At 31.7% G+C, this 24433-nt stretch overlaps 1 protein-coding gene across 1 annotated transcript in view; it reads right to left on the minus strand.

Annotated features, from left to right (window-relative positions):
- The window catches only part of LOC129218994 (DNA-directed RNA polymerase I subunit RPA49-like), a 365487-nt gene that overhangs the window by 159338 nt on the left and 181716 nt on the right, over window positions 1-24433 (minus strand). Inside the window, exon 2 of the mRNA XM_054853313.1 lies at window positions 16446-16576. Coding sequence (XP_054709288.1) covers window positions 16446-16576 — 131 coding nt within the window. The remainder of the gene's footprint in view (window positions 1-16445; window positions 16577-24433) is intronic.

Genomic DNA, 24433 nt, shown 5'->3' on the forward strand with positions numbered 1-24433 from the left:
CCTCACGGTTATGTTTATATTTATTGGTTGTACTGTATCTAGTGATGATGACTTCATAGTTATTTTGGTTGGGGAGTGTTGCTTTCTTCAGGTAAGGGGTCGCAAAGTATGGATTTTATCCGTTTTCGCGCAAGTTTAACCTGCGTTATTTCCCACCAAAAAGTCACCCCCCGGAAAAAATGTGACATATACTGAAAGTTTATACTATGAAGAGAGTAAATAGCACAAAATTTGTTTGAGGTTTAATTTTTTTTAGGAGAAAAATGTCCTGATATTTTTCAAATTTTCAAAAATTGTGCTTTTTTGATCGCAATTAACTCAAAACAGCATCACTAGGAAAAAAACCCTTTTATATACTATGGTACCTGGCTATGTGTAAAACATCATGAAAAAGAAAACAGCATGGGATCTCTTCTTGTTTTCTAGAAAATAATTTTTTTTGTAGCTCATTTTATGCGTTTTCTCGTGCGTAAAACGTGTGTCCAGTATGCAGATTAGATCTGCTAAAACTTAAAGGATGTAATAAGAATGTATATATGTATGTATAAAGAAAGAGAAAAAGACTAGCACTACTTTATTTTTCTGATTTTTACAAATTGATGGTATTTTAATTGCAGGTAAATCAGAAAACGATAAATCGATATCATATATATATATATATATATATATATATATATATATATATATATATATATATATATATATATTAAGCAAACAGAATTTCAAATATTAAATATTAAACAAATTATAAATAATTAATGATGATAAAAAGGAAAATTGCAAACAGCTATTAAATAGGAAAAGATAAAGTATGAATCCAGAGCTCATCAGCCGTGGAGGATTCATTAATTATGGTCAAAAGACCAAAAATTTAACTATGAACTAAAAGAGATAGTTATTATCATTAATTATTTATAATTTGGTTAATATTTGAAATTCTGTTTGCTTAATTTTATATTTACTTGGCTTTTTAGTTTTTCTGCGTTGCGCATCTATGGGCTTTTGGTGCGGTCTTTTCAATATTTTACACTTTTATTATATATATTGATTTATCGTTTTATTGTATCAATAACAAAATAATTCTTTCTTATTTATTTATTTATGTCCATAGCAATGGAAGAAATTTCATGAGCTATATCTGCTTCACTTTCCTCTAAATGTCTATTTTTTATGTTATCTTCAAATACCTGTAAAAGGCTGTTGGTTCTTGATAAATCAGTATTACTTGCTTTTTTTTTTTTGCTTTGTATATCGGTTAAAGCAGCTTGAATTTGACTTTTTGTCAGATGTTGTTCGGTTGGAATATTTTTTTGTCTTCTATCATCTCTGTTCTCATTGCATGTTCTACTTGGTCGGGCGTCTGATTTCTCCCGGCTTTCTCACCATAAAGGAACTTTTCTTAAAGAAACTCTCTTTGTTTCATTGAAAATCGTGTACTTTTACGAGCTGGGAGAGCCCACCCCTCACATGAGATTGACAAAATGTTTTCTTCTTTGTTTTCTCCTTGTTGACTGGTAGATGCCTGACCCAAGACCACAAGAAACAGAACTCTGAACAGGTATTTGAAGATGACATAGAAAATAGACATTTAGAGGAAAGTGAAGCAGATATTATTCATGAAATTTCTTACACTGTTACGGACATAAATAAAAAAGAATTATTTTGGGATTGATACCATAAATATATATATATATATATATATATATATATATATATATATATATATATATATATATATATATATATATATATATATATATATATATATATATATATATATATATATATATATATATTGAATGATATCGATTTATCGTTTTCTGATTTACCTGCAATTAAAATACCATCAATTTGTAAAAATCAGAAAAATAAAGTATTGCTAGTCTTTTTCTCTTTCTCTATTCACACATATATACATTCCTACTACATCCTTTAAGTTTTAGCAGATCTAATCTGCATACTGGACGCACGTTTTACGCACGAGAAAACGCATAAAATGAGCTACAAAAAAAATTATTTTCTAGAAAACAAGAAGAGATCCCATGCTGTTTTCTTTTTCATGATGTTTTACACATAGCCAGGTACCATAGTATATAAAAGGTTTTTTTTCCTAGTGATGCTGTTTTGAGTTAATTGCGATCAAAAAAGCACAATTTTTGAAAATTTGAAAAATATCAGGCATTTTTCTCCTAAAAAAATTAAACCTCAAACAAATTTTGTGCTATTTACGCTCTTCATAGTATAAACTTTGAGTATATGTTAAATTTTTTTCGGGGGATGGCTTTTGGGAGGAAATAACGCAGGTTAAACTTGCGCGAAAACGGATAAAATCCATACTTTGCGACCCCTTATCTGAAGAAAGCAACAATCCCCAACCAAAATAACTATGAAGTCATCATTACTAGATACAGTACAACCAATAAATATAAACATAACCGTAGGGTGGAGTTTCTGTAAAGAGCTAAAGCGCACTGAAATGCGACTTTTAGAATTTTTCTAAAAAACGCTGCAAAACCTCAAATTTTGGAAATTTTTAACGAGCGAAAAAATTTTTTTGGAAGGCTAAAAATTTCAGAATGTTCACTTCTCATGACCTACTTTGACATATAAAAAATTTAGAAAAATCAAAAATGGTCACTGCCACACCTTGTCTGAACTTCAAAATAATGGCTCTTAAAACACCAAACAGGAAACTTTCAGTGGGGGACAAGTTTAGGAGAAATGATTAATTTAGGGCATTTTATGAAGTTAGATTGTTTAACAACCTATGCTAGCAAATCTGAAACTATCGATTGAGATCTTACACATGCACTAAAATTTGGCAGAGTGTGAACAAAATCCACCTAATATACAAGCCATAATATTTCATGTGAAATTTTTATTCTCATTTTTCTATCCGTTTTATTACCGTTGCTATTGCTTAATTAAGTCTGATAAAAAGTTATGACTCTCACTCTAAATCATTTACGAATGATGATATTGGTGTACTGTATTTGGAATGATATAGTAATTTTTCTTTTTTTTTGAAAACGTCCATAAAACATTTTAAGCAACTAAAAAAGCTGAGCTAATGATGGAAAGTAAGGAGGGACTACATTCAAATTACTGTTCTAAGTTAACCCATTGTGGTACTCATTGTCAATTAAAGTGTATACAAGTGGTTATTAAATTAATGGAAACACTTATCAATATGAAATGCTTGTGAATAGGGAGTCTCAATGTGCTATGTTTATTGTGTTCATTAAAAAAAATGATTGCTGTTTTTTTTCTTAATTTTTCGTAATGTGTTTGAAATACATTTTTATTAATAAAGTAATAGCACAATCGTGACTTTCTATTAATGCGAATTTATGCACGCAAGCAGTCATCGAGTAAAGTGGAAAAGTAGAATAATTTAATTGTTTTAGCAATACAGAAAACGGTTTCTTTTTGTTTTTTTCAAAGATATTTTTGCCAAACAGCTCCAATTTCATGCACTTCAGGAGATGATTTTAGTAACTCCGAAATGCACGTAGGAAAATTTCATTGTAAAATTGTGACTTTAAGAGAGGAAGTTATAGTAACATTTATAGTTTCAACACTGTTAGGAAAAGATCTTTGTTTATTACTTTGTTACCAGAAAACCGCCCGTCAAGATATGACGGGTGAAAATTGCTTCTACATTTGAACGAAGCAGTTGCCTGTTTGGTGATATTTTGATAGTTGAAATTTGAACACTAACTCCAGTGGATGAATCCTAAACTCCAGTAGAGAGAGTTAATTGTTGACCACTTTTTCGTTTCTTTGTTCTCCTAAAATTAGTCTTATCAATAAAATAGTTAAGTTACCAAATCCAGTTCAGACTTGTCAAAATAAAGCATTTCCCTGCATGTCAAACATTGCCAAAAATATTATCAAATTATAGATAACTTACTGATATTTTGGTGCTTTAACAATGAAATAATGCCTTCACGTATGTTATTGCACGAGTTTCATTGTTGGTGACGTCAGAGCGTTACTCGATCAGGGGTTTTGACTAGTATACACTATATGACCAAAAGTATTGGGACACTTTCAAAAATTCACATTTTTAAGTATTTCTCAAGAAATAAAAGACCAATTGCTTTGTAAATTTTGTCACATAACAGGTATGCTCCAGCTGTCAATTTCCAATAAAAATTATATCACCCTTGCGTTTTGGGGGTCAATAACAAATTGAGGAAAACAAAAATAGTTTTTGGTCATCATTCATCGTAAATGGCTCAGAATAAGCTGTAAATTTCAGACATTGTTTAGCTTGCTATGTACAATCATTTTTCATACTTTTGAGACGGTATCCCTAATATTCATGAAAATATAAGCATTTGTTTTAAAACTACAAATTTCATTTGAAGGTTTTCGGCTCATAACACGCAAAGTTTCTCATCAAAGCTTACGAAACTTTTAGAAAACTTGGCAGCAAACAAGAGAAGCATCATAATAAAATTTGAAATAAAAATGTTGAAAGTTTGATAAAATACAGATCTTTAGAGCAATTAATTTATCACTGCGCATGCACGAAAGACGTCAATTTATAATTTTCATCATCTAATACCCAACTAAATTCCTTAACTCACAAAAAAATTCCAGTTCAATACCTCAAAAATGTAGAAAGTTATCAGCAAACTAATGAGCCGAATTTGAATTATTGTTGGATAGGCTACGAATCGCGAGGGATCGTTTGCAAATAAGCTGCTTTTATCATGAATCACACTGAACGATTGCAAGCAAATGTTACAAACTTGCGAATGACCCCTCACGGTACGTCGCCTACCCAAGAATTATTAAAATTTGGCTCATTAGATCGCTGATAACTTTCTGAATTTTTAAGATATTGTACTCGAATTTTTTTTATGAGTTGAAGAAGTTAGTTGGGTTTTGGATTGTTAAAGTTTTAAATTGCTATCATTCGCACAAGCGCAGTGAAAAATTAATTGCTTTAACTCTCAATATTTTATAAAATTTTCAACATTTTTATTTTAAATTTTAGTATTATGCTTTTTTGTATGCTGTCAAGTTTTCTGAAAGTTTCGTAAGCTTTGATGAGAAACTTTGCGTGTTATGAACCGAAATACTTCAAATGAAATTTGTAGTTTTAAAAGAAATGCTTATATTTTCATGAATGTTAGTGATATCGTCCCAAAAGTATGAAAAATGATTGTACGTAGCAAGCTAAACAATTTCTGAAATTTACAGCTTATTCCGAGCCGTTTACGATGAATGACGACCAAAAACTATTTTTGTTTTCCTCGATTTGTTATTGACCCCCAAAACGCAAGAGTGATATAATTTTTATTGGAAGATGACAACTGGACCGTACTTGTTATGTGACAAAAGTTTTATAGCAATTGTTTTTTTATTTCTTGAGAAATCCTTAAAAATGTGAATTTTTGAAAGTGTCCCAATACTTTTAGTCATATAGTGTATACACTGTTAAAACTACAGGTTGCGTTTGGCACCTTTCAGGGGTGAAACGCTTGTTCACCAGCGGCACCCCGATAGAGAACCGAAATTGCACCCTTAGCAAGGGTGAAAAACTGGCTCCCTTCACCCAACGTGCACCGTAGGTAAAAGATGGTGTACCCTAGGTGAGAAAAATGGCACCTTTATTGCTTCCTATAGAAACCCCCCCCCCCGTGTTGTGTGTTTTTGAATACAATTGTTTTATTTATTGTGATTTATATATAAGAAGGCATTTGATCACATTTCAACTTTCGAACATAGTTAATAAGTGTTCATGACTTTAATTTGTCTGTTCGTGCATTAACTTTCTTATATTCACACTTGGACTGCTCAGTAATTAATATGTTGTTGACAACTTTTACTGCGTGATCCGTACTGAAAATGGACAAGGAAGGAATTTATCAATCATTTGCCGGAACAATCAGAAATATTAGGTAACATTAGATTAGAATCATGGGAAAATAAAAGCGTTTCATTAACGTTTAAAATTTTAATCGAGCGTAACATATCAATACTTACTATAAGATTCGATATTTGAGTATCCTTATGCGTACAAGATAAATACTAATTTAAAAGCCCTTCTTTCCAATGTCAAGTTTTCCGTCAGATTAAAAATAAAAACGAGTAGATAACTACATTCGCTTCATGCAATAATGCCTAAGATACGTTGATACGTTAACCAAAACACGATGTGAAACTCATGAGTCAAACACTGAGTGAGAGAGATTTCTTTTCACGCGTTTTTTTTTCTCCCGCCTTCGCTGCTCTGTTCGTTTCCAGTACGTAGTTATTTCATTGATAAGAAATAGACATAGGTATATAGGCTGCTCACGTCAATGCATTTTTATTCCGGAATTACTTATTCAATTACGAGCTGATTTAAACGTTTTTATTTTTAATGTTGTTGTTGATCAAGATAGTACTCATAGATAGTTTTAGGTAACAGTTTTGCAGGATATAAATAACAAGACATTATATGTTTAATAAGGTAACGGAGCAATAAGCAGTTGTCAACATACTTTAAACACTTTAGATTTGTTCGAAAGCTCTAAAAGCTACAATATGATCGAATTCCTTTACTTACGCGAGATTTCGAAGATTAATCCACGAAATTTTCAGTTTTGTACTCCATTCAATGTGAAAGTAAATTTCATTGCAACTTCCTTCGTTCGCCATTCAAACTGAAGTTGTCGTTGGACGATAAGTTAGAGCGCATGCGCAAGGAGTCGCTCTCCTATTGAATGGTCTTTTAGCACTTTTGTTAACGTCGTTCACCCACTGAGGAACCAAAAGCACCTTGACGACACTTCCTAGCCTCCGTTGCACTCTGAGGCACCGTTTTTTCACCCTAGGGTGAAATTCTTTACCCCTGTGGCACTTCTGGTTTTAACAGTGTTTATATGAGGATTATTGAACACACATGTTTTTTCTTAAAGATTGCGAATGAGTGTTATGACAAAAAGTGACTGTATTTTATGCTTAACTCTCGAACATCCCTGTAATGAATAAACTATCTGATAAAGAAATAGTATAAAGGACATGAGATCTTTGATAATAAATAAATTTTAGAATGTAACAAAGTGGAAAATAACGTAAAATAATGAAAACAACTACTGACTAGAATTTTTGTTAATGCAACAACAAGTATGGAACAATGAAAAATGTTTTAAAATATTGATAAGTTTAATGAAAGTTTTATGTGTGGATTATATTGAAAACATTGTTAATATCTATATATTACTATTTTAGATAGTCCTCATACGATTGGAATTTTATTTAGAATGATTTGTATTAATGCGAATTTGTCTATACACTTGATAAATGGAAAATTAAAACGATAAATGTATGTTAAATGTTGATGACTATTATCAATGTCCTTCCTGTAAGTAATTTTCAAAAACAACTCAAATATGTGAAAGGTATTTTTCCTATTCTATTGAGAAAAAAATCCCACTGAAAATGCAGAGTTTTTTTTAGCATCTTATCGCATCACCATCTATCACAAAGAAATGTACTGCTGCTCTGAAATTTTATGTAAAATGCTGACGAGAGTCTTGAGTAAAGGAGAACATATTCAAGTTTTTATTTAAACCTTTAAAATATTTGTTAGCTTCAATTTTGATGAGTTGTTGAATAAAATGAAAATAATTCCGAAGATAGAACGCTGCAGTTACACTTTAAGTGCACTGAATGTTTACGTATTAGTGTTTTGTTTGAAAAAATTTAGTAAGATGCAGAAAGTATTCATTTTAGATCATTAAAGTTGACCAATTTGGAAAATTTCTTTGTTTCTTTAAGCTAACCAATTCGTTTATAAGTTATGGATTGAATCACTAAAAGAATACATTGCAGTTTATGCACAGTAAGATAAAATACAAAAATTGATCAAGCTTATAGTTCAATAAAAAAAATCGCAATCTTTAGACTCCGGCAAATATACTTTAAGAATATTTCTCTGTGCATATTTAGGCAGCAAACATATCTGATAAATATATTGCAAAACCGCTATTCAAAAGGAACGGTACTCTTTGATTCTCATAGCATTATTGATAGTCATATTGGTCAAAAAATTAAACTTATGAACTAATCGTATAATTCTTTCATACTTTATAATAAATTAATGTGCATATAGTTTTGTCATATTGATCGTAATTATTAATTTACTATAAAGACATTTCAGCTACAATTATTATGCGAAAATCTCCCAATCAGCATTATGCGTCAGTGAATCTTGTGAAGAAGCTTGCATTGAAATATTAAAATGAAATTATGTTTTCTTTAGCTTTTTTGTATTTTAGGTACTTTTTAGTAGATTTAATTTTAAAATTTTCCTGTCTTAAAATTTCATTGGATTTTAATTCCTAACAGATTTTAAAACCAGTAATGTTTCTAACTATTACTACAGAGCAGCAATGTTTGATCACAACTATCCAAAAATGTTGCACCCAAAATCGTTTCGGGATACAGGAATTGAGTTTTCAAACTTAACAAACAACGCACTTTATCACAATAGTTGTGTTAAAATCTGACTAGCACAAATCACAAACAATAAAAATTCTCATATCTACATTGTACAAAAAACATTTACAGCATCAAAATAAGAGACTTACATACACTTTCCAAAAGCATACAGTTCTTTTAGTATTTTCTGTTAGCAAACTTGTTTCCTTGATAAAAGTTACGGCACTTTGGCAAGTCATTTCTTTTCCTATACGATGTTTTAAAGTTCATTCTAACGTCGGAGCAAAATTGCATATAGTCATAGGATGAACTGAAACATGATTATATTGACGAGGAAATCTATTTCTAATATCCAAACTAATCTGATGTAAGCTATTTTAAGTTCTGAATATACAACGAAGGAATTTTAGGGAATCTGTACTTGCTTCGAGTTTTCTTAAATCCTCTAATGGCTTAATAAACTATATCTTGTTTCTTCCCAGTATGATCGATAATCTAGGGTAGTTAATGCGTGTCTAATTTTCTACCGAAAGGTAAGTAACTGCAGAAATTCTCAAAGCATACAGATTCATGGATATGTTAAAACGTAGTTTGCCACTCATGGCAATTATGCTTGAATTTCCAATTCCTAGTCAACAAAGCGTAAAATGTATAACCTTTGAGCTAATCGGAATGCTTATTTCATAACCACGGCAGTCGTAATACATTTCACAATTTGACACTTACTGGTCCCATCAGTACCTTAATTTAACAATAAGGCTTTTGTGGAAGGCTTCATATCCATTTAAAGGGAAGACAATGAGTAAGAAGGATTTACTCATGAGGGAGAAAACGTGGCACTGTTATATGAGATCACTCTTGTCAAACCAAATTTCGCATGGCAAATTACACTCATAGCCTTCAATTCCATGCCTACATTGAAGCAAATTCTGCACTGTAAATTGGAAGCATGGCTTTCAACTGCATGCCGAAATTGGCAATAAATATTTTCGATGTTTGAAAATTGCATCGTCCTTAAACTAAGCAGTTGCGCAAAAATTCAATTTTTCTTCAAGGACGTCTCCGGCACTTAAATCATTTGTTTGATTTACGAACTTGTAACCCAGTGTCTTGAAAACAAAATTGCAGGTGCTCTGAACTTTTTGTATCTCACTCATCTTCATTTTACGGCACCATTCTAAAGCTGCTTGCGTTGAATTTCTCACTGTTCGATAAGGTGGTTGCAAGAATGAATTTGTGCTAACATGTTGTGAACCTTGGGTATGAGTTTCCAAAAACTGAACAACTTCCCTAGGAACGTGTCCAATGCCTAAAAATTTGAAAATTTTTTCTGTTGTTTCTGGCGGATTTAGTGCTAAATTTTCATATCTTACTACAGCATACCTATCCGGAAAACGTTTCTGCAGTTCGCACGCATGGCGTAGATCATCCTCAACTAGATTGCAATATGTCTCAGGAGATGAACACGCTTTATACTTGCCGCACCAGACTGCTATGTCTTTCTGCTGGCGCGAATTCATGGTTCCTCGAGGATCTCTTACCAAATGGATGATTTTTAAATTAAGATCATTATATTCTTCAAGGAGCTTTCCAGCTTCAGATGCAGCCATTCGAATTGTTTTAATTATTTGAACAGGTGAGGCTCGACAAGCAGCACTAAGGAAGCAAATATTGTAACAAAGCATGCGCGAGCTGTCTCTGTGAGTGCATATTTGCCAATACCGTTTGTTTCTTCTGAAAGTTAAAAAGTCACTGTTAAACCAGGCCCATTCCGGAAAAGAGCCCCAGTCATGATAATCACAAGTAAAGAGATCATGCAAAAGCTTTCTTGCTGTATCCTGTTGGTTGTGAGACACAACATTTCCAAAATAATGCAAAGGTTCAAAGTGATAAAAGGCCTCATTATAGCTTTGAAGCAAATCACCTAAAAAGGAAGAACCACTTCTTGGATAGGACAAGAGCAGAACGTGTAATTTTGTCATTTTTGAAGAGCTTCCCCATATCCTCAAGTTTGCAGGACATGCTGAAAAACAAAAGAAGTGTGAAAAGCTTTAGATATTTATAATTAGCACTCTCTACAGCATTTCTGCCAAAATAATAAAATAAACATAAGCTGTTTTATAAAATTTCTCCTTTCAAATAATTATTCAAATTACGAAATGAATTTGCACCTCCTAAAGTTTGATTAAAGCACTTCATTGATGAGTAGTTATAAATATTTGACTATAATAATTTCGTATAATTTTCTTATTTTTTTGCTTAAAATTGTTTTTTAAATTCCGAATATTTTGCGACTTACTTGGTAACTTAATCTGAAATACATTTTACGTGATGGCAGAGGGAAAAAAGGTCAGCAATTTTGGAATTTAATTAAAAATAATTACAAAAAATTCTTAAACAGGAACAGTAAAAAAGCACAAAAATTAATTTGAATGTACAAAATTTTTATTAAATCATAATAAGCTTACTAAATCTGACTATTGCTGCAATTGCAGCAAGCTAAGTCTTGAATTATTGTTTTTTAATTTTAAAATACGGAAATTTCGCTGCATCGGAACGATATAACTTACAGTAAGCAGTTAGTTATGAGATGATGAACTCTCATGAAAATGTCGATATAATCAAACACTAGAATAAAAGAATTTTTTCTGGAATGATTGGAATGATATAAATTGGAGGAGGGGGTAGGGGTCAGGTGGAGAAACATATTAATGTGCAACCTTATATGTTTTCTTCAACCTTAACGATTTTGTTCACTTTCAATAAACTGCAGCTTATTAATTTTGGTTGATTTTGAATGAGATAATGAAAACTCGTGAATTTCAATTTCTTTTGCTGCTGTTTGAACTATCATTGGTTCACTAAATAAATACCTAAACTTACACATTTCCTGTAAATTTCAGTGAAAAAGCCTTCTGGTTGAGTTAAATCCAGAAAACAGGGACTTTTTACCCAGGGACATTTTTGACCACTGTTGTGTACTACATGGGCAAACTTTATAATGTAATACTTAATTCAACAGAAAAGTCTACGGACAGGATACATGACAAATGTCTCTTTAAAAAGTTCAAAAGAAATGTAGGAGGGTTTTTTTTTTTTTTTTTTTTTTTCAAAGTCCGATCGATCGCGGAATGAAAACCAGAAAGTCAAGCCGATAATAGTGTGAGTAGATTTGTTGCGCAGTCTCTCAAGTAAGATTATGCAATGCATCAGATCGCTGTGGTTATTTCGGAGCACTCAGTGAACGAGGAAACATGATTCGAACAATTGCATCTCCCGCCAAGTGTGAAGTGCGTGCTGTAATTCGATTTCTGAATGCTGCAAAAAAGGGCGATTCAGAACAAACGTAGAGGAATGTTGTCATCCGGCATAGTCCTTCTGCACGATAATGCGTGCAAACACACTGCTGCTTTAAGCAAAAATCTCCTGCAGTAGTTTCGCTGGACAGTGTTTGACCATCCTCCATACAGTCCTGACTTGGCGCGCCTTCCGATTACCATTTCTTAAGTCACATGAAACGCTGGCCAGGAGGACAGACGTTTGACTCCAACGCCGAGCTGCAGATCAGCTTACACAATTGGCTGAAAGCTTAGGCGGCTGCCTTCTATGACGAAGGTATCAAAAAACTGGTACCACGCTGCGACAAATGTCTTAATCGGAGCGGCGTTTACGTCGAGAAGTAGCTGGAAGGTGTATGTACAAATTCCAAATAAAAGAGTTTCCATTATCTTTGTGGTCTTCATTTCGCGATCCATCGGACCTTGAAAAAATAATAATAATAATAATAACCCTCGTATGATAAATTATAACCTCTTGACTAAGTTTTGTTGCACTAAATATTTATCATCTATATTCTTATTTTCTTTAACTTTTCTCTTCAATGTCTTTAATATATCACAGTGAACTCATTTGTAATACTTTTATGATCAAAACTCTGAATATTTTTAAATTTCCCTATTTCAAGGTTCACGTAGCTTTTTGACAATGAATAAACAGTGTCAGAGGGCTAACATTTACCTTTATCAATTTTCATGTTGGTAAGTTGAAACATCCCTGAGGGACGTAAACATATGTTCATTCGCACATGGTGTCAATTTCTGCTTTAAAATTCGAAAAATCAAAGATATTTGATGAAAAAAAGATTTATTGATTCATTCATTCAATCATATAAGACATAAAATATAAAGAATTGTGTGAAATACAGTGAATATTTCACTAAATAGTTTTATTTCAAATTCATAACCAAAGTTAAATACGAGAAAATGATAAGAACGTGGGGTGTAATTTGCGTTAATGAAAAGTGTTTCAATCCAAAGTCAAGAAAATTGTTCATCTGGAAATTAAAAAGAGAAACATGAAGCTCAACAGTTTTAGCCTTGTAGTGTTTTTGACGTAACTAGTTTATCTGAAACTCGATACAATAGCTACCGTGGGAAAAGGAACAAGTGAGTGTTACATTACCAGCCTCCAACTTTTCTCTCATATAAACAGGTAGATGAGAAACGATCGACGAAAACCTTGCAAGAAGCCAAATGCACTCAAACAAGTAGAGCGTATTTACCAAGTAGCGCGCAAGCAAACCGCGTATAGTTAGCACTATACGCGGAAAAGGTTTTCAGATGATTACCATGTTTTTTTAACCGACTTGTAAAAATGAGATTCTGATTTTGTTTTGCGACTTTTTATGTATGTTTTCGTATTGTTCCAAGAATACTGGACAGATTTGAAAAATTCTTTTTTTTTTGTTGTTTGGAAGGGTACTTCCCAGATGGTCCCATGGTAATTTGGTCTGGATCTGATAAGGGGTCCCGGAAAAATCCAAGAAACTTTGAATTTCACACGTTGTGGATGCATAATCCAGTTTACGTCAGCGGGCGGAATACGTCACAGGTCACGTATGTTCTCCGTGAGCGGTGTATTTTCACAGCAAAGGTTTTGCCTTCGTCTTGAACGATAATTCTCGCGGCATATGGACGATAAATTTTCGCCGCCTGTTAATTTTTACTTATAGGTGTTACTAATGTTTTACTACGTAGCAAAGCAGTAAACTAAATATATTTTGCGACTTTATAGATGAATCAGTTGCCTTAATATTATTTTAAACTAAAATAACTTTATTTAGTTACTAAAATATATATATATTTTTAATATTTCAGTTTTTAAGTATATTAAGTGTTCAATCCAAGGGGAATTTAATACAGAACACCCTTCCCCCGATGATTTAATTTATGTTCTTTAATAATATGTTGTAACTGGAGTCTGATTTCTCAAGTTTGATCAGTATTCTTGAGTTATTATTTCACAATGTCGCATGTTTAATTTGAAATTAGGGTTAAACAAATTAGCAGGCTTCAAAAAAAGGAGGAGGTTTTGAACTCGTCAGATTTGTGTTTTCTTTGTACAATGTCCCATAAATTATCGAAGACACCTGCAGCCAGGGGCGTGCGCAGAGGGGGGGGGGAGAGAGAGAAAGAACACTTGTTGGCCCGGGACTGAGAATGAAGGGGGCCCAATATTTTTAAAACTAGGGGTGAACTATAGGGGTAAACAATATGGAGAGGGACCCGGAAAAGTCATTTGTGACGGGCCCCAAAATTTCTGTGCACGCCCCTGCCTGTACCGATTAGGAAAGTTCTTTTTTTTTGTTTGAAACATTATAATTCCCTGGCGGTATAATGGTAATCAAGTTTGGGTTTGATGAAATTGAGGGAACTCTTCAAATATCATTCTCAGATTCAAAGCGATTTGTACTTTATTAACTTTGTATATCGTCTCACTTAGTGAACTGGTTTTTATGAGTTTTTTTATTTAGTGGATAGGGGGTGGTCTAACTTTACTCTAAGGTTCCAAATCTTTGATTTACCCTATTTGTTCCTTAGAGAGAAGTTATGGGTAAAAAACAATAAATTTTATGTAATTTCCCTCACGAACGATTAAATATAAAACCCATTGCTAAAAATGATGCCACAAAACAAAGGTATGTGTTTTCTTTACCCATAGTGAAAGAAAGTCTTAAAAAACATTATTATTAAGAGTAATCATAATGAAAGTTTTGAATCAAGGATTCTCTGAAGCAAACATAAAATTCATTCTAGTGGAATTTTTTATCTTCATCTATAATGGGGCATTTGAAGAACCATGCGACTTTGATCACGAGTTAGATGACACGTATTGTAGTGAAACATAAATTACAATTTACAATTTACAATGTTACAGTTTATAACTTACAATTTTACGACTTGCAACTTACAGTTTATTTGTAGTTTGAGAAACCGTAAACATTTAAATGACTCTAAGTACTGAATCCAGTCTACTTTTCATTAGAAATGAGATGTATCAATTGTTGCATTTCTGCTAATGCTCGTTCATCGTGAGGTTTAGTTAAAAGTTTAAAGGGTTCTAAATCAGATCGAGCTATTACTTCAAGTCTTGACTCTGCTGAGAGCTACTTATACTCGTCCTTTCGCAAAGTTCTTTTTTCCTAAATCTATGACAGATTTATCTAGGGTTGTTCGATACGTATTGTTGTGAAATATAATTTACAATTTACAATGTTACAATTTTAAAATTTACAATTTTAAAATTTTAAACTTAAAGCGATTTCTGTTGTTTTTTAGTGACTCGTGCATTTGATTTCGGAAAGCAAACTTTGATGAAGTCCAATTAATGATGAAGACAAAATTTCGCTGTGGTCTATTTCTTTCTCTATCATGCTCATCTTAGTTATTTTCAAACTCATGTGCTCGACGCTTTCTTACTCGAGATGCGCGTAAGAAAGGCCTCAACGTCATGTATCACATACTCTACCCTACGAACTTATTTTATATTTACACCACTAAAAAGCAAAAAATAGATTACTTTTAAATTAAAAAAAACCGACTTCAAAAAACACCTAGAATTAAAAAGCAAAAAATAACCGATTACACTTACATACTATTTTCTACCCAAACCTAGAAATGAAATTTATTTTACAATTCCAGTACGAAAATCAAATAAACTAAACATCCAATTATAAAATAAACACTGATTTTACTTCCTATACGATGAATTATTTTAAATACCTAACTAATTATATACGATCTCTTAATTTTTAATAACCTTTTGAAGTCGGAGCCTCCTATAAACTACTACCTAACGTAACTGAGTAGATTTAGCTTTAAAGACTAATTTCGTGTTTAGATAAATTAGTGTTTAATTCAGGATTTGGTGGGTTGTCAGTTACGTTAGGTAGTAATTATAGAAGGCCCCGACTTCAAAAGAGGTTATTGAAAATTAAGAGATCGTATATAATTAGTTAGGCATTTAAAATAATTCATCGTATAGTAATTAAAACCAGTGTTTATTTTGTAATTGGGTGTTTAGTTTAGTTGATTTTTGTACTGGAACTGTAAAATAAATTTCATTTCTAGGTTTCGGTAGGAAATAGTATGTAAGTGTAATCGGTCATTTTTGTGCTCTTTAGTTCCTAGGTGTTTTTTGAAGGCGTTTTTTTTTAATATAAAAATAATTTATTTACCATGTCTTTTGCACCTAGTATTGTCTGTGAACTCACGAAAACTTTGTGAAAGCTGAAGTTGTTTTTGTAAAGCAGTTCTTTGTTAGCCTACTTTCCCGTAAGAGAAAGAGAGGGGAAAAAAGAGCGCGAAAGAAAGTTGTGATGGACAGACATATCTGTTATTTATTTATTTATTTTTGCTGCATATCTTGTCAAAGAGATTCTGGTCAATTTTTCGCATTTTACTGCAGCTTAGTTCATTTCTGGCGAAGAGTATATAGATGATGGAAAAGTCAATGAAAGCAAGTCAAGTGTTATAGATTCTGTAATATTTTTATAATCTAAACGTACATTATATTCTTTTATTGTCTACAGTAAATACAATAATCCTTCCTATGTTGAGCAAGAAACTTTTTGAGTTAAAAATTGATTTCAAACTATTTTTAAAATATTAATAAAATCATTTTTAGTCTAACTCTTGTTTTCAGGTGTCAAAATGTTTACTTACTAACTGGATGTGGAAATCTTTGATGGCGTCCAATGTTCGTTGTTATGTAACTCAAAATGAACAAAGTGCAGAATCCTACCAGTCCAGCAACAAATCTGTGACCAAACTTCGGTCGGAAACTTTGCAGCCATCTATAATGAGAAAGAAATATTTGAATAATCTAACTAAAACAGTTATTTGATAATTACAGTTTAAAATTTTACGTGCAAAACTATTATTGAAACCCATAATTAATATGGAAATGCAATTAAATGTTTTCTCAAAATGTTAATTACTTTATAAATTAGGACTAGAAGAAGTAGCTGTAATGTCAGGTGAAAAAGTGATCTTATAAGTCAATGAACGTTTTATTGCGCCATAGATAAAAACCTACAAAACATACTTGTAAGTCAGAAGTCACAAAACAGGTAAGTAGTTAGAAATAAAAAAAGGTATTACAACAGAGAAATGAAAATCGATATTTGTCAATGAAAAGACTGAAGAATGTACTGTACTCCAGACAAATTGCATGAACAAATCAAAGTTCTCAGGCATGCAGTAAAATGTAGAGACGAGTGTTACGTCACTTTTCAGAAGCATGCGCATGCATAATCATCTGTGGTCATCTTATGTTATGTCGTGCCGTGTTTAAGATCGGAAAATGAATACTCTTTTAGAAAATGGAGTAAAAATTCGCTTCGTGAAAGATTAAAAAAAAATAAAATAAATAAATGTATGTTAGGGTGCATAACAAAATAGTATGGATAGGGTGCATATGCTCATAATAAAACAGCAATTGAGAGAAAATAACGAATTTGAACAGAGGGCTTTTATGTTATCTTTGCCCATTTATGTTATTCATTGATAGTTATATTTAATTAATGAGCCTATAAACCACTCCCTTTTAATAGCCATAGAACTGAAAATAGTGTTGTTAGAGCTAAGCCTAAACCTTAAGTTTCATCGTGTGAATCAGTAGCGTTGTGAACTTTTTTGCGAGATAAGTTTAGGAGAAAAGAAAGATTAGTTCCTTCAAATCTCACCAAATGTCCCAATTTGGTACTTTTAGCGACCTGCATTCAATTAATTCTCGTTTTCAAATCTTAATACTATGCGCATATTTTTACGCTTAAAAATTTTGGTGAGAGAAGATTTTAACTAACTTTCAGAATTCACCAATTCTATAAGGCTTAATTGCTATGAGAAATTCAAATTTAAGACCTATGTACCGTTTGGAAAGAAATAACATTGTCATTATCAAAATATTTTTACAACAGTTAATCATTTTTCGGTACATATATATATATCTGTAATAATGAAATGTGAGCTCCATATATGTGTTCTATTTCTTGTATTTATTTATGCTGCTTTATTTAACATAATTTTATATATAAAACATGATTAAAAAATAAATTACTTTATAATTCTCATTAAAGAAAATAACCCCGTGACTTTATTTGCTGTTCAACTTATTATTACGCAGACATTTTACTTACAAAAAGTTCACAAATATTAAGACATTAAAATTTGAACGGCTTCGAAGAACTGAGGATTTAAGGTCTAGAATTTACGTCAAATCTTATCGAGATCGTGCATCACGCAGTTATTCAATTTAGAAAACACATTTTCAGGCGCAAAAATTATTTATAAATGGTTATTCATTGCTTTTCAAGTCAGAAACAAATGATCTCTAGACTGCACATGACTAATTAAAATTCAGATTTGGCAGAAGGATTTTAATTATTAATCATTTAACCAATTTTTGCATAGCGAAAGAAAGGAACGAACCAATGCAGTCTAAAACAAATTCTCTGTCCTTCTAATAAGACATACATTTATGCTTTTACTAAATCATTATCAGAAGTGTAAATTAAGCCCTATGCATCATTTTGGATGATATAATAAAATCATTTATAAAAACGTTTTTCGCAACAATTGATCATTTGGCGATATTCTAATGAAGTGGGAGCAATGTAGTGAGTTCTATTTGATTGTTTTACTATTTTTATTCATTTATTTTGCTTTATTTAAAATAATCATTTAGGTGAAACATAATGAAAGCAATTTAAATACCTTAGTAATTCGCATTAAAGGAAATAACTCAATTTATTTTCTGTTTGATTTAAACTAAGCACACATTTAATTTTCAAATATTTCACATTAAAATTAGAATGACTCTTAAGTACTGCATATTAAGGTCTAAAATTTGCTTTGAATCTTATCAAGAACATGCACGACGGAGTAATCCAATTAAAAAAAAAAAAAGGTTTTTAGGCACGAAAATTATTTCTAAATGATTACTCATTACTCTTCAAGTCAGAAACAAATGATCTCAAGAATACGCGTGACTCATTTGAATTCAGAGTCGGTAAAAGGATTTTAATTATTAAGCAGTCTTTTTGCATTGCGAAAAAAAAAAAAAAAAAGGAACGAACTTCAGCTGTCTGGAGTTTTGCAACAAAATATTTCAAATCCAACTTTTTTAGTTATGGAATTCACGTTAAAGAGGTGATGTTCCGCGATTAATGGCCGAACACTTTCATTTCCAACAGCTTGTCACGTAAGACGGGGCAAAAAAGAGGGTTACAGAGCTAATCCAATGAAGCATAAGCGTGACGTAGAGACAGTGGGTTGGCAGCGAAAATCTATTAGTAGGAAAGAGTATCGAATATAAGCTTGACTAACGGTGCTGAAGGTCACGAGGATAGGAATGAATGAAAAGGTGATCCGAGAAGTTGGATTCTCTCTTTTTCCCTTCATATTTTTGTCAGAAGTGGTTGACGAGTTGTATGCTGATTATTTATAGATATAAAGTAATTAATTTTGCATAAGAATTGCTTTCTATTTATGAGTAATATCAAATGAGAAAAACTTTCTATAGTTCATTATTGATAATCATTTATGTGTTCATTTTTTTGAGTAATTTATAAATTTGAAATGTTTAATATATTTCGCCTTGCATGAAATGTCCGAAACATTTTCCGAAACCGCAAGTAAGAAACGGTTCCTAGGTTGCCATCTTTGGCGGGCTGTATTTCGAGCAAGATTAGGGTAGACCAGGGCACGTTTGCGTGGATTTTTTCAATGAACTTTCCAATTTTTATGTATTAACCTAGGAAATTTTAGACATTGTAGTTTTATGAAGCATTTAATGAATCCAAAATCTGTATATTCAGTTGTTGCTTGTGTTTTTAACCGTAAAAAAATGTTTTTTGACTCCGAGTTCACGCATCGAGTGGGGCACGTTTACGCAGTTTAAAAATTATATGAAGGAGTACGTGAAATAGATATTTAATCAAATTTAAATGTTTTATTTCTCTTAAAACACTTTAAAATTAAGAAAATCACAAATAATTAGTTAAAGATCATTTTATAGGCTAAACTAAAATCAAAGGGCTTATTGCTACTTAAAAACAGAAACGATTTAGTCACCTTCTTCATTGCTGTTAGATTTTACTAACAAAAATAAAGTATTTCTTTTCGCATACTTGTCATACAAATGCGTTTTGACATCTAAGACATTGTACCCTGTCTTGTCCTTTTTTCGATTGGTTGTGTGCTTTCAAACAATAGATGCAAGCACAATTTTCTATTTTGTAAGCAGAATCGTTCACTAATTTCCTTTTTACAGTGTACAAACTTTTTCCCTGTCGCAGGTTTTGCTTTCATACTTTCTTCTTTGATGTCTTCTATTTCTGCTTCGATAGAAACTTGTAAATTTTAAAGTAATTTCTCCTTTTTGTTTTGTTTGGTCATTATGTTTTTTTTCTTTGTAGCTTCTAACTGCTCTTGTCTGAGAGTTTCTTTAGTTGGAGTATCATTTAGGATCGTGAGCATCCTCTTTTTTTTCATTTCCTGGTTCCTAAGCATTGGTCCTACTTTTTCAAATAGTCTCAGTTGGGGTAGTCCGTATATGACGATGTGGAAGGCCTACTGAAAGAAATACTTGGATTATCGCTAAGCCTTTTCATTAATTTGACATCTAACGTGGTTCTGTTAGTGTTTTGAACGTAATGTCTTACCATCTTTGAAATAAAGAAAATGTATTACTGGCTAAATAGCGTATGACGTTACAGCTGAACAGGCATGAAGACAGATTGTAAGTTATAAGATACGAATCTGTTACTTCATTAAAATTAATGGTGGAGGAGGAGTTAAATATATTTTCTCGAGCGCCAGAGCATAAAGGCGCTCAAAAAACATTTGCACGACGGCGCCGATCAGGCTTGGCGCGGCCCTGGACACAGTAAGAACGTGCGTAAATATGCCACGATGAAAATGCGTAAACGTGCCCCGTCGGAAAGTTTGGATTTATTTTTAGCATGCAACAAAATTTAATAACTTTTCTGTCCATCCAAATAAAATTCTCAAAAAAGGATAAAATTCTGCAACTTTTTATATATTTATTTCTTCTTAACTGTGTATTATTTATTCACAATAAGCTTTAAAACTTTCAACTGAAAACTTATTCAATTTAGTAGAAAACAGATTTTTCTATCCGCATGCTATACCTGGTGCTCAAAAACTTGTGAATATATGCTAAGGAGCAGCATCAATCTGGTATGACTGTTAGCTCTCCAGTTATAACTCGTTTTGGAAAAGGGCACTGCGTAAACGTGCCCAGGTCTACCCTATTGTTATTATTCTTATTATTTATTTTATTTTTTTGGGAGGGGGGGATATGACAGTAACTTCCGTTTTTCTGAATTAAAATACGTTAAGTTCTAAAACTCCAGAGACATTGGAGATGACACCCAACCTAAACTGACATGGACTACACTCTATAACGAAAAAATTCGACGCACTACTAAAGAGGTCTCAGAAAGAAACGAAATTTTACATACGTGGGGGAAATATTGACATAAGAAAGTGATAAAGTAGCCACTTAACTTCTGAATAAATTTTAAGTTAAATTTACGTAACATTAAGTATCATAGTTTATCAGTCTATTCATATAAAACCTAATCTTCACTATCAATTAGAACGAATAGAAACTCTAAATTTTACAAATGAGATTTTAATTGCCTTATCAGAGTAATGTATCATTTGAAATACTTTGCCTTTTCAAATAATTGTGTGTGTGTGTATAATAATAACTTTCAATATAATTTTTTTTTTCAAATAATAACTTTGGTAGTAGACATTTTAGTAACTTTGTTACATAAATCGTAATCAATATTTCTGTTTTTAACATACTAGGCCAAGTCTCTTCCTCATAAAATGGACCGAATAATTACTTATGTTATCGTGGTTGGGATTTGCATGTAATTCAAGCATTTCCTCGTGGAACTTTTGTAAAATAACCGCTCACTCTCTCATGGGATAACCTTATTCATATTACAACATCAGTGTAGTGTTTTGGAGGTATATTCGAGCATTAAAGTGAGTCAAAATGCAAAATTTCCCAATAGTTTTGACAAATTTGAATTGCAATTTCATTCAGGGGGAATTATAGCATCGAAACTACTAAATTAGCTTCTAATTTGCAGCAGAAGCACATGAGTTTATTTCAAACATAAATTGAGATAAAAGGTCTGAATCGGTATAAAACCGTTTGACGCATTCAGGTTATTTGATGCTGCTTTCAATAAAGTACTGGCTGAATAAATTTCAGGTTAATTTTATATTACAATTTTGTAAAAGTAGCATAAAATTATGTCATTCTCAAATGAATTTAAGACTTAGCTTTAAGGATTAAAATGGAAAATGTTTTAAATTTATAGTTCACGAAACTTTACCCAGTTTCTTTTCAAGTTTTCACATTAAATTTTAAGGGCATCATTACTGTAATGTACTATCATTGAAAAGAAAAACGCTTTAATAATTAAAGTTTATCGGCTATTAAATGTTAGTTATCTTTCCCTTTGTACGTAAAAAAAAACCAAATAATGCTTAGTGGTCTTATGATTGGCACAAGCAAAAAACTCAAAGAAATTTTGTTAATTATCTTATTAATGAGTGATGGAGATTGAAGTGTTTATGTTGTTAAAATGTTAGTTCGTTGTCCTTTTGTAAAATACATCGAATAATTCATTATGTTCTTACGATTGGCCAAGGCAAAAAAATTCAAAGAAATTCTTCACAGTGTACTACTACTGGAGTGGGAGGTCGGAGGTGAGGGGGTTACACATCATTAATTTAATATTTTGGAGATATATTCAAACACTAAGGTGAACTGAAATAGAAATAATTTTATTTAGTTTTAATTTTAAACTTTGATTCGATTGCACGAAGAAATACTGAGTAATTATTTTGCTGTAGCTGACACAGGGCGCTGTACTATCAGAAGATATTAAAATCAGAATTTTAATCCATTTCTTTAGCAGTTAAAGCAGAATATTTGGAGAAACTAATTCTTTTATTAAGTTGCGGGTAAATCCTTTAACCACGCCAATTACTAAGCTTCTTGAAGCTCTTAGTTATTGTAGATGGGCATCAAATGATAAAAACATTTTTCAATATAAGAAACATAGGATTCAAAGACGTTGTTAGCATATGTAATTTATTTTTGTTTTTGAGTCGAAACTATTTGTTTTTATTGAAAGCGAATTTAATTATTGCTGAATAAATATGTCACTTTTTTAATCCATTATAATAACGGCATTTAAAACTCGGTGAGTAAACAACTGTCAAAACAAGTTGTTTTTGTCTTGACTATTGATTAATTCTTTCAGAACTCGACTTTTCACACGCGAAGAAGCATTTGGGTAAAAGAGGGTTTATTTAATGTGAAGAAGAAATTTCCACTTTAAAAGGTAGTAATTTGGGCAATTTTTTTTGGGGGCAAATTTTTTTTCTTCTCCCGTTTGCCAGGTTAATGCAAAGAAATATCGATTTTTCACTGACAATTTCTCTGAAAAGAATAAACAAAGAAAATTGACAGTAACTACACATTTCATTATATTTTGCTGACTAAGAAAAATAAGATATTTATGCTTGTTGTCCTGATATCTAAAAAACATAACTGTCAATTAAACTAAAGGATATAAACATTGGTATTTTCACATTTTTGAAATTGTTTTAATCGAAATATAGAAAAACCCTTCTTTCCGGGTACTTCTTAGAAATCAGGATACTGAAAGGGTCGTTTTCTAACTGAAATAGTTTTGAACCCCTATCTAACAGTCAACCGACTGCATATTTGTCTCAGAAATGAGTAACAAAACCATTAAAGACGAACATGATATCCGGCAGCCCAAGGTAGCTTTGATATCCAGTGCCTGTCAAGCTAGATTAAAAGATGCCTTATCCAAGACAAAGTTTTGAAATGCTATTACTAATTTAGGCCAAGAAATGCTGTTTAAACCCAATAAAACAGAGAATGCAACTGCCCTTCCCCATTTAACCATTACTTATACACTTATGTTCGTGGTACACCACAATCCTCTATATAGGGGGAAGGATGGCATTTGTGAACGTTTTTTTCATTTGTTTATTTTTTAAAAAATATAGTCGATTTCTCAGTTAAAAAAATGTCCCCATGACTGAATAGTTTTTTCTTTGTGTCATAGAATTTTTTGCGATTATGTAAATATTATTCTAATTAAATATTGCTTAAAGCTTCATACGGAGTAAGATAATGTATTTTGAACTGTTTTTTAACTTCAGTTTTTAACTAAACGACAAGATTTTGTGTCTTTTTATTTCCAGTAAGTAGGGGAATGTGGGGTAAAGTGAAATAGTTAAGGTAGATTATCTTTTTCAATATGAACATATTGGAATTTTTTTTTTGAAAATTACAGCACATAAAGAAATAACCATGTATTTCACAATAAAACTTCTATTGAAACTTTATTTTAAATATTCGGCAGTAAATTTGTACCTTAGAAAAAGCATAAAATTTTATCTATTTTTTTCATAGGACAAAGTGAAAAATATATTTTTTTCTAATGAAATATTTTCAAATCGATTAATAAAAAACATTTTTTATCAAATGAGTGAGTAAAAAATGAATGAATAAATTAACAGATAATGAAGCAGTAAGTGAATAAATAAATTAATATATGAGA

This window comes from Uloborus diversus, chromosome 3 (genome assembly GCF_026930045.1).
Source record: "Uloborus diversus isolate 005 chromosome 3, Udiv.v.3.1, whole genome shotgun sequence".
Lineage (NCBI taxonomy): Eukaryota > Metazoa > Arthropoda > Arachnida > Araneae > Uloboridae > Uloborus > Uloborus diversus.